An 18,227-nucleotide genomic window follows, 5' to 3' on the forward strand; every position below is an offset into this window, starting at 1 on the left:
ATGCCAATTGCACGCTCCCTCAAAACTTCAAAACTGTGGCGTTGTGTTGTGGGACAAACCGCACAATTTAGAGTGGCTATTTATTGTCCCCAGCACAAGGTGCACCTGTGTAATTTCCCTTAATTTTTTTATTTTATTTGACTAGGCAAGTCGGTTTAGAACAAATTGTTATTTACAATGACGATCTACTCCAGCCAACGCTGGGCCAATTGCGCGCTGCCCTATGGGACTCTCAATCACGGTCAAATGTGAAACAGCCTGGAATAGAACCAGGGACTGTAGTGACGCCTCTTGCACTGAGATGCAGTGCCTTAGACCGCTGAGCCACTCGGGAGCCCATGATGATCATGCTGTTTAATCAGCTTCTTGATATGCCACCGCTGTCAGGTGGATGGATTATCTTGGCAAAAGGAGAAATGCTCACTAACAGGGACGTAAGCAAATTTGTGCATAAAATTTGAGAGAAATAAGCTTTTTGTACATTTGGAACATTTCTAGGATCTTTATTTCAGCTCATGAAACATGGGATCAACACTTTACATGTTGCGTTTATATTTTTGTTCAGTATACTTTATAAGAAAGACCACACAAAAATGGAAATGTAATCTTCATGCAAATAACCTTCTGGTCATTCTGAAAACATCCTAAGAAATATGCCTTTGAATAGTCCATCTTTTCCTCCTCTTCAACTTTTCTTAATCTCTCCCTCAGGAAACTTCCTTTCACCATCTCCTCCCATATCCCACCTCCCTCCCTCTCCTTCCATTTCACCTCCGGTGATAGTTGTAGGCTTGTGGGTGGTGTAGTGATACTAACCATGTGGACGGTAAATAGGTCCTGGCGGTTGAGCATGGGAAGAAAGTAGGACCAGGCGGTGTTCTTTGTCTTCTTGGCGTAGTCAAAGAAGATGTTCACCCTTAGGTGGTTCTCCTACAGAAACACAACAGAACCCTGTTTTAACATCTAGTGGTTCTAAAGGAACACAATAAATCGGTTCTCTCTTCTACTGAAGGGATATTCAACTCTTAACCTGCGAGGTCCAAAGCCTGCTGGTTTTCTGTTCTACCTGACAATGAATTGCACACCTGGTGTCCCACTTCTAAATCAGTCCCTGGTTAGAGGGGAACAACGAAAATATACATTGGAACTGGTTTCGAAGTCCAGAGTTGAGTTTGAAGTTTCTAGAAGTTCTGAAGGAACCTGTTTTAACTTCTAGTGGTTCTCATACAGAAACACTAGAACCCGGTTTTAACATCTAGTGGTTCTAATGTCACGCTGGTATAAAAGATTTGAGACACAGGAGAGAGAATACACAATAGGTTTTTATTTATTTTACCTTTATTTAACTAGGCAAGTCAGTTAAGAACAAATTATTATTTACAATGACGGCCTAGAAACAGTGTAATTCTGCCTTGTTCAGAGGCAGAATTACAGCTTTAGGATTTGATCTAGCAACCTTTCGGTTACTGGCCCAAAGCTCTAACCACTAGGCTACCTGCTGCCCCAAATACAACCAAAACAAACGCGTATACAAAAACACTGGGCTGTACCCAAACAAAAGAGTGAGGGTAAACCTTGTTGACCCGTAATACACAACATATATAGCACGCAGCACAACATGTCCATTGGTGGTACTCACACCACCAACGGACATGGGAACAATAACAGACAACCCAATGGAAACCAAAGGGCACACTTTTCCACGTACTAATCAGTGAGAATTGGGGATAGGTGTGCGTAATGAAAGTTCCGGAGACACCTACATTGAAATTCCCAGACAAAAGTCAATAAGTGAACTTAACAGTAATAACTGTCCAGAGAGACTCAGGGAGGAAAAACAGTAAAAGTCTATAAGTTAACTTATAGAAGGTTATATGCTAATGTAGAGTACGAGAAAAATTTAGGACACACGTATTCATTCAAGGGTTTTTCTTTATTCTTAGTATTTTCTACACTATAGAATAGTGAAGACATCAAAACTATGAAATAACACAAATGGAATCAGGTAACCAAAAAAAGTGTTAAACAATTCAAAACATATTTGAGATTCTTCAAAGTAGCCACCCATTGCCTTCATGACAGTTTTGCACATGCTTGGCATTCTCTCAACCAGCTTCATGAAGTAGTCACCTGGAATGCATTTAAATTAACAGGTGTGCCTTGTTAAAAGTTAATGTGTAATTTCTTTCCTTCTTAATGCGTTTCAGCCAATCAGTTGTGTTGTGACAAGGTAGGGGTGGTATACAGAAGATATCCCTATTTGATAAAAGACTAAGTCCACATTACAGCAAAAACAGCTCAAATAAGCACATTTTAAGAGATGGTCATTCAATGCGGAAAATGTAAAGAACTTTGAACGTTTCTTCAAGTGCAGTCGCAAAAACTATGATGAAACTGGCTCTCATGAGGACCGACACAGGAAAGGAAGACGCAGAGGATACGTTCATTAGAGTCAACTGCTTCAAATATGCTTCACAGTTCAAGTAACAGACACATCAACATCAACTGTTCAGAGGAGACTGCGTAAATCAGGGCTTCATGGTCGAATTCTTGCAAAGAAACCACCACTAAAGGACACCAATAAGAAGACTTATTTGGGCCAAGAAAAATGAGCAATGGACATTAGAGCGGTGGAAATCTGTCCCTTGGTCTGATGAGTTCAAATTTGAGATTTTTGGTTCCAACCGCCGTGTCTTTGTGAGACGCAGAGTAGGTGAACGGATGATCTCCACGTGTGGTTCCCACTGTGAAGCATAGAGGAGGATGAGGTGTGATGGTGTGTGGGTGCTTTGCTGGTGATACTGTCAGTGATTTATTTAGAATTCAAGGCACAACTTTTTAGTGACAGAATAATGTCTGTGAGTATAACAGAACTGCTATGGTAGGTGAAAACCCGAGGAAAATCCATCCATTTTTTTGATGTGACTGGTTTTCCATTGAATGCATATTGACTATGTAAATGGTTAGGGGCCAGATTCCAGTTCCTATGGCTTCCACTAGATGTCAACAGTCTTTAGAAATGGTTTCAGGCTTGTTTTCTGAAAAACGACAAAGAAAAATACCTTTTTGTTAGGGGACTGGGGAAGCATGCAGTAATGGTTTGTGCGTGTGACTGTGTGCGCGACCTTCGATCTTTTTCCTTTCTATTGAATACGCTATTGTACGGTTGAAATATTATCGATTATTTAGATAATTGACACCCTGAGGATTAGTTATAAACATCGTTTGACATGTTGACAAACTTTACCGGTACTATTAGGACGTATTTGTCTGCATGTTTTGACCGCCTTTAAGCCAGTGGATTACTGAACAAAATGAGCCAACAACACTGAGTTTTTGGGATATAAAGAGGGACTTTATCGAACAAAACCATTTGTGTAACTGGGACCCTTCTGATTGCAACCAGATGAAGAAAAGTAAGTGATTAATTTTATTGCTATTTCTGACTTTTGTGACTCATCTGCTTGGTTGGAAAATGTTTGTATGCTTTTGTGTGCGGGGCGCTGTCCTCAGATAATCGCATGGTATGCTTTCGCCGTAAAGACTTTTTGAAATCTGACAAAGCGGCTGGATTAACAAGAAATTAATATTTTAACCGATGTATAACACTTGTTTTTTCATGAATGTTTATCATTACTATTTCTGTGATTTTAATTTGGCGCTCTGCAGTTGTTGAGGTTGGTCGCTAGCGGCACGCCTGCGCCAGAGAGGTTAACCAGCACGGTCTGTGATTTATTTAGAATTCAAAGCACACTTAACCAGCATGACTACCACATCATTCTGCAGAAATACGCCATCCCATCTGGTTTGAGCTTATTGGGACCATCATTTGTTTTCAACAGGACAATGACCCAAAACACACCTCCAGACTGTGTAAGGACTATTTGATGAGTGCTGCATCTGATGACCAGGTCTCCACAATCCCACAACCTCAACCCAATTGAGATGGTTTGAGATGAGTTGGAACGCAGAGTGAAGGAAAAGCAGCCAACAAGTGCTCAGCATATGTGGGAACTCCTTCAAGACTGTTGGAAAAGCATTCCTCATGAAGCTGGTCAAGAGAATGCCAAGAGTGTGCAAAGCTGCAATCAAAGGCAAAGGGTGGCTACTTTGAAGAACTTGTTTCACACTTTTTTTGAATACTTAATGATATCATGTGTGTAAATAATAAAAATAAAGAAAAACCCTTGAATGTGTAGGTGTGTCCAAACCTTTGACTGGTACTGTATATTTGCATCTCATTTGTCCAAATGTAAGCGAATATATAAGTGTGTGCATGTGTGTCTGTAAGCAGGTGTTACCTGCAGGGTATCATCTATTAGGGTGAGGATGTACTGGACAGTCTGCTCCTTAGAGATGTGAGCCATCAGGTTCAGGAACGTCCTGGCACACTGGAGAAGGAAGAAAATATACCCATTACTATGACATCCTGAAGACAAACTAATCTGAAAATCATCTTGGAGGATACAGTGAGCTCCAACAGTATTGGGATAGTGAGACACGTTTTATTGTTTTGGCTCTGTACTCCAGCACTTTTGATACACCCATGCTAACCATCAGTCTGTTATATCTGGAGTATTTCTCCGGTCTTATCCGGTGTCCTGTGTGAATTTAAGTATGCAGCCTCTAATTCTCTCTCTCGGAGGACCTGAGCCCAAGGACCATAGCTCAGGACTACCTGGCATGATGACTCCTTGCTGTCCCCAGTCCACCTGGTCGTGCTGCTGTCCACCTGTTCACCGGACGTGCTACCTGTCCCAGACCTGCTGTTTTCAACTCTCTAGAGACAACAGGAGCGGTAGAGATGCTCTGAATGATCTGCTATGAAAAGCCAACTGAAATTTACTCCTGAGGTGCTGACTTGCTGCACCCTCGACAACTACTGTGATTATTATTATTTGACCATGCTGGTCATTTATTAATATTTGAACATCTTGGCCATGTTCTGTTATAAACTCCACCCGGCACAGCCAGAAGAGGACTGGCCACCCCTCAGAGCCTGGATCCTCTCTTGGTTTCTTCCTGGGTACCTGCCTTTCTAGGGAATTTTTCCTTGCCACCGTGTTTCTACACCTGCATTGCTTGCAGTTTGGGGTTTTAGGCTGGGTTTCTGTACAGCACTTTGTGACATCGGCTGATGTATAAAAAAAAGGGCTGTATAAATACATTTGGTTGACAAGTTTCATTAGAAAGTTTTGTTTCTGGCCATTTTGAGCCTGTAATAGAACCCACAAATACTGATGCTCAACTAGTCTGAAGGCCAGTTGTACTGCCTCTAACTTCTTTGGGAACAGGGGGCAGTATTGAGTAGCTGGTCTGTCATAATAAAATAGAGAGGGTAGATCTAGCTGGTCTGTCACAATAGGGTAGTGAAGATAGATCTACTGTCTCTATTATATGATGACAGACCAGCTAGATCTAGCTGGTCTGTCATAATATAATAGAGACAGTAGATCTATCTTGTAGATCTAGCTTTGTTTTCTTTATTATTTTGGTTAGGTCAGGGTGTGACATGGGTGATGTGTGTTTTTGTCTCATTCTAGGGTAATCGTACTGTCAAGGGGTTTTTGTAGATTTATGTTTTTTTTCTTCATCTAGGTGTTTATGTTGGTCTATGGTTACCTAGATTGGTTCTCAAAGGGTGATGGATGCTGATAATGGGCCTCTGTACGCCCATGTAGATATTCCCATAAATGTCATGTCTCCAGCTACAAAAGTAATTTACAACATTACCAATGTCTACACTGCATTTCTGATCAATTTGATGTTGTTTTAAAATGGACCAAAAAAAAAAAAATGTATTGCGTTCCTTTCAAAAACAAGGACATTTCTAATTGGCATGCTGACTGCAGGAATGTCTACCAGAGCTGTTGCCAGATAATGTAATAATTTCTCTACCATAATGGGAATGTAATTCTGCTTTGAAAGTTGATAAAGTAGGTAACCCCACTTTTGAGAAAATGGCCCTTGAATGTTTTTGTACACCTACTGGAGAGCTCTTCTTTGTCTACACCTATTCAGCATCATTCACACGCTCTTAAGCCGTAGCCCCATCTATCTCTTTAAGGATTCACATGTGAAGCCATGTGCTATACAGAGTGAGTAGTGTAGTAATCAACCAAAGATGTCAATACTTAAAGCGGTGAAAGTAGTAGCCTGCCTATATCCTAACCTGACTTTGGTGCAGGTCCTGCTGTTCACATGACTCTCTCTGGTAAACACATACTATATCAAATCAATGTTTATTTGTCACATGCACAGGATACAGAAGTTGTGAATGGTACAGTGAAATGGTTACTTGCATATTTGCATAGTAGCAATATCAAAAATAGAAAGTGTCCAGATAAATATATTGTACAAATATGTTTTTATATTTTATATGATGCTTACCCAGACACATTCTACATTTCTGGGTCATGTGACAGACGCCAGGCACTACTACTAGGCACTACTTCTTTTACCTTTATTGTGCACTAACAGCTAAAATGCATGCATACGGTTTTAGTCATTTCAGTTTACATTGAAAGCGCTTTTTCATCACAAAAATGAATTTAAAAAATTTAAATAACACCGTTTGAACCCCCCCCCCCCCCTCAAGGATTACAATTTCTGAAAATTCCCTGTTGTACCTGATGTCCTTCATTTGTGAGGATGGTCTGTTTCTCCTCAGAATGAGCCACTTCAAACTTCTTAATGAACTCACAGTCCTCGGCAGAGATCATCTGGCCCCTGAGACAAACACAGCATGATAATTACAATACTACTTCACATTAGTCCTCTCAAATATAACATGCTTCTATCAAATCCTATCACCTCAGACAGAGAACACACAATGTAATAGAAATTATTACATTCATATTCCTCCCGTGAAATATTTGCAAAATTATTCAGCCCCCTTAAGTTAATACTTTGTAGCGCCACCTTTTGCTGCGATTACAGCTGTAAGTCGCTTGGGGTATCCACAGATTCTCGATTGGATTCAGGTCTGGACTTTGACTTGGCCATTCTAAAACCTGGATATGTTTATTTTTGAACCATTCCATTGTAGATTTTGCTTTATGTTTTGGATCATTGTCTTGTTGGAAGACACATCTCCGTCCCAGTCTCAGGTCTTTTGAAGACTACATCAGGTTTTCTTCCAGAATGGTCCTGTATTTGGTTCCATCCATCTTCCCTGTCCCTGCTGAAAAAAAGCAGGCCCAAACCATGATGCTGCCACCACCATGTTTGACAGTGGGGATGGTGTGTTCAGGGTGATGAGCTGTGTTGCTTTTACGCCAAACATAACGTTTTGCATTGTTGCCAAAAAGTTCAATTTTGGTTTCATCTGACCAGAGCACCTTCTTCCACATGTTTGGTGTGTCTCCCAGGTGGCTTGTGGCAAACTTTAAACGACACTTTTTATGGATATCTTTAAGAAATGGCTTGCCAATCTTCTTGCCACTCTTCCATAAAGGCCAGATTTGTGCAATATACGACTGATTGTTGTCCTATGGACAGAGTATCCCACCTCAGCTGTAGATCTCTGCAGTTCATCCAGAGTGATCATGGGCCTCTTGGCTGCATCTCTGATCAGTCTTCTCCTTGTATGAGCTGGAAGTTTAGAGGAACGGCCAGGTCTTGGTAGATTTGCAGTGGTCTGATACTCCTTCCATTTCAATATTATCGCTTGCACAGTGCTCCTTGGGATGTTTAAAGCTTGGGAAATCTTTTTGTATCCAAATCCGGCTTTAAACTTCTTCACAACAGTATCTCGGACCTGCCTGGTGTGTTCCTTGTTCTTCATGATGCTCTCTGCGCTTTTAACGGACCTCTGAGACTATCACAGTGCAGGTGCATTTATACGGAGACTTGATTACACACAGGTGGATTGTATTTATCATCATTAGTCATTTAGGTCAACATTGGATCATTCAGAGATCCTCACTGAACTTCTGGAGAGAGTTTGCTGCACTGAAAGTAAAGAGGCTGAATAATTTTGCACGCCCAATTTTTCAGTTTTTGATTTGTTAAAAAAGTTTGAAATATCCAATAAATGTCATTCCACTTCATGATTGTGTCCCACTTGTTGTTGATTCTTCACAAAAAAATACAGTTTTATATCTTTATGTTTGAAGCCTAAAATGTGGCAAAAGGTCGCAAAGTTCAAGGGGGCCGAATACTTTCGCAAGGCACTGTAGCTTAGTAGAACCCCCATCTCCCCCAGTTTAGACTCCGGAGGGGGGATTTCCACTAAGATGACATACACAGAGTGTACAACACATTACACTCTTTCCATGACAGACTGAACAGGTGAAAGATATGATCCATTATTGATGTCACTTGTTAAATCCACTTATATCAATGTAGATGAATGGGAGGAGACAGGTTAAATAAGGATTTTTAAGCTTTGAGACAGTTGAGAGATAGATGTACTGGGTGCCAGTGAATAGACAAAACAAAATATTTTAGTGCCTTTGAGCAGGCTATGGTAGCAGGTGTCAAGCACACCAGTGTGTCAAAAACTGCAAAGCTGCTGTTTGTATCAAGAATGATCCACCACTCAAAGGACATCCAGCCAACTTGACACGACTGTGGGAAACATCAGAATCAACATGGGCCAGCATCCCTGTGGAACACGTTCGACACTTTTTAGAGTCCGAGCCACAACGAATTGAAGCTGTTCTGAGGGCAGAAAGGGGGGCACTAAGAAAGTAATGGACGTCATCCACAAGGCAGAATGTGGCTGTGGAATCTGACTGTGGCAATGGAATGTAGCTGAAAAGAGACGAGGGATAAGAAGAAGTTCATACTGTACGCTTTTGGTGGAGAAGTAGCCAAAGTTATTAATGAACTGTTTTGGTGACAATCAGCTTTGAAATCAGAAAATGTTTGTATCACAAAGTACGAGGGTAGTGAATTCAGTCATAAGCAAGCAAGGAATGTTAGCCTACCAAGCTGTAAAGTGTTCTAGCCTGTACTGGACATTGTTTTGCCAACAGTAATGAACAATTTCTACATGCCATGTTGCATTATTCAAGTGTATTAGCTTTTGTGCATCATGAGAGGGAGGCTAACAACAACGCCAGACAGCTCTAGTAATGAATGACAAGGTGGAGCAGACTCTTTGCTCTAAAAAGGGCCTGCGCTGATCCTCTCAATCACGTAAGATAGATTTGCTACTTCTGTCAAATGTAACAAATTCTAGTCCCGACCCGGATGCCATGTTTTCCTCACTGTTCTCCCAGTCTCTGCATCGGAGTATCAATATCATAGGCCTGCATTGACAGGCATAATCGGTCTTTTAATCATGCAGTCGCAAAACGTGTTTAAGATCAAAGCGAGCCTAATCGCATTTGCAAATTTTTTGATAACCTCTAGTGAGCCCAGTTACAGCTAATTTCTAGTCAGCAATGAAAATCCTGGAAAAGTCAGTGTGTGCATCACCTGTGTATAATGCCAGTGGGCCGTTGCCAGAGGAGAAAGACATTTGACATTTGTATAATGATATACAGACTAACTATATAGTAGCCAATTCAAACCTATTGTGTAGTTTGGCTGGTTAATTATTTAACCATTAGCATGTATTAATGTCATTGTCATGTCCGATGTCCTAACATAACTTTCCACCAGCACTCGTATAACCCGGGGAGCAGTTGATGAAACCATTGCTGCATACTCCACTTGTAAAACAGTCTCACAAGCGCTCAACATTGGCTAGGAGTCTCTTTTCAATACTGGCCATGTAACTCTGACAAATATTCTTACAAAAGCCTAATTGACACACAACTCCTATGCTGTCAAGGTCTCCCCTGAACACTGAATATTTTAACCTTACAAAATAGATCAACATCTTAGTTACTGCTCCCACCTTAGCCATCTGGATCCCTGGTTAATTGAATGAGGGAATTATTTTAGAAAGACATAAAAAGTATTTGGTAATAATTGTAATGTGGCAGGGTGGCCAACCATCCCCCAGGAGAGTTACTGGGGGTGCAAGGTGGCCAACCATCCTCCAGGAGAGTTACTGGGGGTGCAAGGTGGCCAACCATCCTCCAGGAGAGTTACTGGGGGTGCAAGGTGGCCAACCATCCTCCAGGAGAGTTACTGGGGGTGCAAGGTGGCCAACCATCCTCCAGGAGAGTTACTAGGGGTGCAAGGTGGCCAACCATCCTCCAGGAGAGTTACTGGGGGTGCAAGGTGGCCAACCATCCTCCAGGAGAGTTACTGGGGGTGCAAGGTGGCCAACCATCCTCCAGGAGAGTTACTGGGGGTGCAAGGTGGCCAACCATCCTCCAGGAGAGTTACTGGGGGTGCAAGGTGGCCAACCATCCTCCAGGAGAGTCCAGGAGAGATACCTGGGGTGCAAGGTAGCCAACCATCCTCCATGAGAGTTACTGGGGGTGCAAGGTGGCCAACCATCCTCCATGAGAGTTACTGGGGGTGCAAGGTGGCCAACCATCCTCCATGAGAGTTACTGGGGTGCAAGGTGGCCAACCATCCTCCAGGAGAGATACTGGGGGTGCAAGGTGGCCAACCATACTCCATGAGAGTTACTGGGGGTGCAAGGTGGCCAACCATCCTCCTTGAGAGTTACTGGGGGTGCAAGGTGGCCAACCATCCTCTGGGAGAGTTACTGGGGGTGCAAGGTGGCCAACCATCCTTCGGGAGAGTTACTGGGGGTGCAAGGTGGCCAACCATCCTCCAGGAGAGTCCAGGAGAGATACTGGGTGGGCAGGATTTCACTCCAACCCTGCTCAAACACACCACATTGCAAAAAAAATAAAAAATAATCAAAAGCCTGCACACCCAGTATCTCTCCAGATGGAAGGTTGACGGACCACATGTGTTTTATACAGTAGCCCATGAGCGCAGTATTTTACTTTGTGGGGGTTAAGTGCCTTGCTCAAGGACACGACGGCAGGAAATATAATATATGGGATCAGAGATCAGCTGTCTTCCATTGTCAAGACCAGTGATAACAATGGTTACTTTGTGAAGTGGTTGCTTTTATCATACAACACAATTTTCAATAAAAGTAAAACAAAAATCTGTCATACTTGTCCAAAGGACAAGTGGCTAAAAAAGTTCAATGTTAAGCTCTGGTCTGATCTATTATGGGATGTCAGGATCTTTTGACTTCTCTATTTAACAGTAAGTTCCTAATTACAGAGAGAGCTTCTTATCCAAAGCTGACATTCACACTGGAAATACCACACATACCAGTCAGCACTATACAACCTGGTTCCATTTCTCAAGTCCGTGATTATGTTACTGAGACCACTAAGGCCCTCGACAGCCTGAAGTAGAAGGTCTGAGTTAGAAATCTACAGACAAAAGGAACTAACATTCACAAGGCATTGAGTCACAGAACAGAGAACCAAAGAAAACCCATCTGCGACTTTTGACTTCAGTATGTAGGGCCTAAAGACCAGAATTCAAAGACATTCTAAGAAATTATAGGCCTAGAGTCTTATAGACAACTGATGAGGAAGATACATGGTGACAGGAGGATGAAGAGGATGATGACGAAGGTGTACTTACTGCAGGTATGACTGCCAGTTGACCTTGTTGGCTCTGACCTCCGCAGCCTTGGCAGCGATGATGTTAGTGGGTACTGCAGCATCCACCGCCCCGCGGATATCCATCCTGATACACCTGTTCAATACCACTCTGGACTAGAATAAATAATTCCCTGGAGGGAGAAAGGGAGGGTTATCAATGAATAATAAACCATCACGAATCAACAAGTCCTCCTAAACATTGATTTGGCAACATTCTACATTGCTCATAATAGCCCAACTGTTGGTGAGAGCAGTTTGTTAAAGCGTAGGCTATTAATTATGGTGCCAGTCAGGAATTCATGGCCAACTCTGCAGAAAGATCCTCATTTTTTCCATCAGCTACCTTGATGCTTTCAAGGCAACTCGGAACCTCTGATTTAAAATGTACGTAGGTTTTTGCGTAAAGCGTCCCATTGATGGAATCTGATATTTTTCAAGTTGGAAACTCGGGCCTCATCTTTCTACAACGAGTTTACAAGTCAGAAATGTCCAGGGCCGGCCTCCCGGGTGGCGCAGTGGTTAAGGGCGCTGTACTGCAGCGCCAGCTGTGCCATCAGAGTCCCTGGGTTCGCGCCCAGGCTCTGTCGTAACCGGCCGCGACCGGGAGGTCCGTGGGGCGACGCACAATTGGCCTAGCGTCGTCCGGGTTAGGGAGGGATTGGTCAGTAGGGATCTCCTTGTCTCATCGCGCACCAGCAACTCCTGTGGCGGGCCAGGCGCAGTGCGCGCTAGCCAAGGTTGCCAGGTGCACGGTGTAGCCTCCGACACATTGGTGCGGCTGGCTTCCGGGTTGGATGCGCGCTGTGTTAAGAAGCAGTACGGCTGGTTGGGTTGTGTATCGGAGGACGCATGACATTCAACCTTCGTCTCTCCCGAGCCCGTACGGGAGTTGTAGCAATTGGATACCACGAAATTGGGGAGAAAAAGGGGTCAAATTCAAAAAAATAAAAATGTCCAGGGCCATACTACAAATTAACAGTTTACATTTAGTTTTCCAGTCTAAAAATGTGCGTCATCATTGTGCACATTTTCTCCTTTCCTCCTTAATGGATGTGCAGCCATAGAAATAAAATGAATAGAACAGGTCAAGTCAATGATGGCATAATGGGTGGACTGGCAGTAATTGCAAGTGTACCCATAGGAGCAAAGCAGGAAGGAAATTCCTTAAAAGTAACCCCATCAGTAAATTCATTAAGTTAACGCAGGAAGTAAACCCATCAATATGTGCTGCGATTTGTTGTTGTGACAAGATGGAGTACAGCTACGACCGGGCTCAATAGGAGCATACCGGGCTCAATAGGAGCATGCCGGGCTCAATAGGAGCATACCGGGCTCAATAGGAGCATACCGGGCTCAATAGGAGCATACCGGGCTCAATAGGAGCATACCGGGCTCAATAGGAGCATACCGGGCTCAATAGGAGCATACCGGGCTCAAAAGGAAGAGTGATTCATTGTGAAAAAGACAGAATATCTACATCTACTCATGAAATAGTTGGAAACCATATGGTTTGGGGTATAAATATACATTAAAGACGACAATATTATGCAAAGTTAGTATTGATCATATTGAAAAAAAAAATCTTTATTTCCATTTCCATTCTGTATAGAGGGAGTTGTGTTGCTGCACCCTTTAAGCCAATCTGACATGAAGATCAAATTTACTCAAATGGACTGAACAAAAACGCATGTTGGTCCCATGTTGTCAGCTGAAATAAAATAATAATAAAATATTATACCAGACATTTTCTGTATGCACAAAAAGCTTCCCTCAAATTCTGTGTACACATTTGTTTACATTCATGTTAGTGAGCACTTCTCCTTTGCCAAGATAATCCATCCACCTGACAGGTGTGACATATAAAGAAGCTGATTAAACAGCATGATCATTACACAGGTGCACATTGTGCTGGGGACAATAAAAGGCCATTCTAAAATGTGCAGTTTTGTCACAACACAATGCCACAGATGTCTCAAGTTGAGGGAGCGTGCAATTGGCATGCTGACTCTAGGAATACCCACAAGAGCTGTTGCCAGAATTGTTCATTTCTCTACCATAAGCCGCGTTCAACGTTGTTTTAGAGAATTTGGCTTTACATCTAACCGGCTTCACAACCGCAGACCACGTGTATAGGGTTGTGTGGGCGAGCGGTTTGCTGATGTCAACATTGTGACAAGAGCGCCCCATGGTGCAGTGGGGTTATGGTATGGGCAGGTATAAGCTACGGACAACGAACACAATTTCATTTTAAATCGATGGCAATTTGAATGCACACTTTTCAATGACGTTCTTATTTAAAACCAAAATGTTCCATATACACAAAAAACGTATTACCTCATTTTGTGCACACATTTGTTTACATCTTTACTAATAGTGAAAGCACAACATTCCAACAATTTCTTCAGACTAAGTTTGAGGCTATTTTTCTATGAAAGTAAATCAGTAATATTAAGAGTAAAGTAGGAATCCCAGGATTAAATATGCGATAAGATATGTTTCAAGAAACATGTATATATTTGGCCTGGTGAAGAGGTTTTATGTGCTGACAGTGGAAGCTGTTTTTTACACCGCTGGAAATTACGAGTCGTCACCGTCCGAGACAGAGAAACATGTAAACACCACAAGACCAGTCTGAAGTACTACAACACTGGATTTAGGTATTGGCAGGTAAGAATGTCTATTTCACCAGCTACATTGGTGGGTGGTCAGTTTGCAAGGCTCTTTTTATGGCGGTTTTGGAGCAGTGGCTTCTTCCTTGCTGAGTGGCCTTTCAGGTTATGTTGATATAGGACTCGTTGTACAGTGGATATTGATACTTTTGTACCCGTTTCCTCCAGCATCTTCACAAGGTCCTTTGCTGTTGTTCTGTAATTGATTTGCACTTTTCGCCCCAAAGTACATTCATCTCTAGGAGACAGAATGCGTCTCCTTCCTGAGCGGTATGGCAGCTGCGTGGTCCCATGGTGTTTATACTTGCATACTATTGTTTGTACAGATGAACGTGGTACCTTCAGGCGATTGGAAATTGCTCCCAAAGGATGAACCAGACTTGTGGAGGTCTACAATTTTTTTTCTGAGGTCTTGGCTGATTTCTTTTGATTTTCCCATGATGTCAAGCAGAGGCACCGAGTTTGACGGTAGGCCTTGAAATACATCCACAGCTACACCTCCAATGATGACAATTAGCCTATCAGAAGCTTCTAAAGCCATGGCATAATTTCCTGGAATTTTCCAAGCTGTTTAAAGGCACAGTCAACTAAGTGTATGTAAACTTCTGACCCACTGGAATTGTGATACAGTGATTTATAAGTGAAATAATCTGTCTGTAAACAATTGTTGGAAAAATTACTTGTGTCATGCACAAAGTAGATGTCCAACAGCCTTCCCAAAACTATAGTTTGTCAACAAGAAATTTGTGGAGTGGTTGAAAAAACAAGTGTTAATGACTCCAACCTAAGTGTATGTAAACTTCCGACTTCAACTTTAAGTTAGTCTAATTTTGTTCACAAGCTAGGTTGTTTTTCAACGTTAGTTTGAGTCTGCTGCTTCAACTGATAGCAAAGAAATGACTAGTCAGATGTAAACACATATCTAGATCGAGTTGTGCGCTTCTGATCAGTAGCTGTGTGGTTGGGGTCAGTGTCTAAACTACAGTTGTTGCATGTGAAAAACTGAAAGAAGTGCAATGAGAAGTGATTGGGTAAAATATGAAGCAAGTGAATGAAGATTGCTTTGCTCTATCCAATCAGAGCAGCAGGATCAAAGTACAGCTGCCCTTCTCTTCACAGACAGGCAAACTAGCCCGTGGTTATTTAGAGCAAGGGGGACAATCCTGAGAAGGACAAAGTTCAGTCCGAAACAGATTTTTTTTTTTTAAATGGGAATTCTGTCACGCTAAGCGTTGTCCTCCCATCGAGGCACATGTTGCTTGGCAACAGTTGCCTTGGCAGGCCTGCTCCCTTCATGGCTAAAGCCAGTGTGAGAAACACATTGCTAAAACACAGATTCATGAGAGTTGTTAGACAAAGCAAGGGAAGTGAACTTCAAAACTAGATGTAGTTTTATTGGAATTTCCAGTGGTTGTTGGTAAGTTATGAATCTGCTAGCTTCTGACATGACTTACTAAATCTATAATGAAAGCAGATGATGGGTTACTAAAACAGCTCTATTGACAGAAGAAGCTATTCTTAATTTGTTTTCAGCAAAGAAGTAGAAGATCTCATACACTAACCTTTTGTCTAGCTTGTTGGGAAAGTGGTAAAAAATTAAGTTTGTTTACATAGTTAGAAAATGTTGTTGATGCAGTTACTAAAACATCTGTAAAGTTGAATCAGTACCGGATAATTCTGTTCTGGTTTCTTGAATAGCAGGGAAGTCGACCATGTCATACCCTCTGACCACTTTTCCCACAACTTAGACAAAAAGTTAGTGGGATCCTGGGTGGCGCAGCGGTCTAAGGCATTGCGTCGCAGTGCTAGAGGAGTCACTACAGACCCAGGTTGTATCACAACCGGCTGTGATCGAGAGTCCCATAGGGCGGCGCACAACTGGCCCAGCGTCGTCCAGGTTAGGGGAGGGTTTGGCAAGGGTAGGCCGTCATTGTAAATAAGATTTGTTCAACTGACTTGCCTAGTTAAATAAGAGGTTAAATAAAACAAAAGTAGTTGATTTGCGTCAAAAGTTTCATTGTTGCATTTACAGCAAATGGAAGTGATTGTCACAATTGGGCCTTTAGAATGCTGAGGAAATCCCATGAAAATGGATGGAGGACAAAAAGGCCAAAAAGTTTGGTTTAACCAGACCTGCAAACATGCACGCGTTTGCGTACCAACTACGCATTTCTCTGTCCATGTACGAGACCCGAGTTAAAAGTACGCAGAAATGAGGGCCTGAATTATTATTTTCTTACATTTTAATAAAAATCCACTGAGTAAATCTAACATCCCGATTCTCGAGATGAAACACACAGACATGCAAACTGGCACTAACCAGAATAGAAAGAGGAGTGGGAGGCCCCGGTGCACAATTGAGCAAGAGCACTGGTACATTAGAGTGTCTAGTTTAAGAAACAGATGCCTCACAAGTCCACAACTGGCGGTTTCATTAAATAGTATCCACAAAACACCGTCTCCACGTCAATAGTGAAGAGACTATTCCGGGATGCTGGCCTTCTAGGCAGAGTTGCAAAGAAAAAGCCATCTCTGTCCAGTGTCTGATATTTTGCCCATCTTAATCTTTTATTGTTATTGGCCAGTCTGAGATATGGCTTTTTCTTTGCAACTCTACACTGTATTTCTGATCAATTTGATGTTATTTTATTGGACAAAAAGGTTGACTTTCTTTCAAAAACAAGGACATTTGTAAGTGACCCCAAACTTTTGAACAGTAGTTTGTGTGTGTGTACATATATTAGCGTAGCTGACCATTCATCACATCATAAAATGGTTCATGACCATCCATCCTAGTGTTCTTATTCTATGCCAACTACAATGCATCGTTCTACTACATCCAAAGGTGTGTTCGTAAATTCAATCCGAAGTGCCAGAGACCACTCAAAGTGAGCGTTGGTAAATTCAGCCTTTTACCTCTCGGAGAGTTCAGAGCGCACACTGGACACTCTGGCCGAGGAGTAGGGTTGATCCGAGCATTCTGACCTTACAACGTCAGTCAAACATCCAAGCTAACTGGCTAATGTTGGCTAGCTCCTTCCAGACACAAATGAGAGAACACAGTTATTCTGCGCCCTCGCTCACTCAGACAAGAGTGCTCTTAAATTGAACGCAGCCCAAGTAAATGTACGATTTTGATTGGATGACTGAGAAACTGTTTACATTTCAAGTGATTGGAAGCACTTCCAAGTTGTCTTGAACGCGGCATGAGCTAACGCTTGCCAGTAGCTTTGCCAGGCAACTCAGGACATAAGTAACGTTAGCTAGCTAATTTTGCCAATGCAATATGATTAATGTTGCTGGTGCAGTCACGTCGACTAGCCGACTAAACACAATCGTGGAGTTCAGTTGGCTTGTCATTGACAAAACATAAGCTGTAACGTTATAATTTGGCTAAATCGACAGCAATTGTCAACAAATCCCGAGATAAATATAGTAAGCGTTGTTACTGAATTGGATTGAGTCGTTTCTCGACAGCTACAATAACTGGCTAATGTCAATACTATGGTGCAAGTCAGAACCATATACAGTATAACGGTTAGCTTTATGATTCTGGAGCAGGCTAGCTTAGTTAAGTCGTCAACGTAAAGATAATGTACCGACAATACACAACCTAGAATCTCAAAGAAACATTACAATGCTGTCTTCCCACCACTGACACAACCAAAATAAAACATTAATTAAAGCTAAACACCATTAACATCACCTACCTGACAGCTGACAAACTACAAGACGACGTCACGAGACACATATCATGTGATGGTGTTCTGCACGTCACGAGCCAGTAGGAAGAGGATTCTTTTTCTTCTTCTTCTGTGGGTTTAATGGCGGACGACAACCCAAAAAGGTGTGCTGCCGCCACCAACTGGATAGGTCTAACCCCCCCCCCCCCCCCCCCCCGAAAAAATCCTAGCCTACCTCTACTCTATAGCCTACCTCTACTCTATAGACTACCTCTACTCTACAGTTTACCTCTACCCTACAGTCTACCTTTACCCTACAGACTACCTGTACC

The 18,227-nt window shown here is 42.3% G+C and overlaps 1 protein-coding gene across 11 annotated transcripts in view; it reads right to left on the reverse strand.

Annotated features, from left to right (window-relative positions):
• Positions 1–18,027, reverse strand: part of LOC110531054 (V-type proton ATPase subunit H) — an 81,625-nt gene extending 63,598 nt beyond the window's left edge. For 9 of the 11 annotated variants that reach the window (XR_016482723.1, XR_016482722.1, XM_090183025.1 and 6 more), the window contains exons 1-5: positions 17,923–18,027; positions 11,524–11,674; positions 6,630–6,729; positions 4,302–4,391; positions 817–930 (exon numbers count right to left, since the gene is read on the reverse strand). Coding sequence is in view for 9 of the 11 variants with exons in the window: in XM_090183025.1 (XP_090039151.1) it covers positions 817–930; positions 4,302–4,391; positions 6,630–6,729; positions 11,524–11,627 (408 nt within the window). In the remaining 2 variants the exon portion in view is untranslated. Of the gene's footprint in view, positions 1–816; positions 931–4,301; positions 4,392–6,629; positions 6,730–11,523; positions 11,675–17,128 lie in introns of all 11 variants that reach the window. The other 2 variants (XM_090183023.1, XM_090183020.1) reach the window with 1 other exon arrangement.
• Between the last annotated feature and the right edge of the window lie 200 nt (positions 18,028–18,227).

Source organism: Oncorhynchus mykiss, chromosome 8, assembly GCF_057628025.1.
Source record: "Oncorhynchus mykiss isolate SJ-2025 chromosome 8, ASM5762802v1, whole genome shotgun sequence".
NCBI classification, from domain to species: domain Eukaryota; kingdom Metazoa; phylum Chordata; class Actinopteri; order Salmoniformes; family Salmonidae; genus Oncorhynchus; species Oncorhynchus mykiss.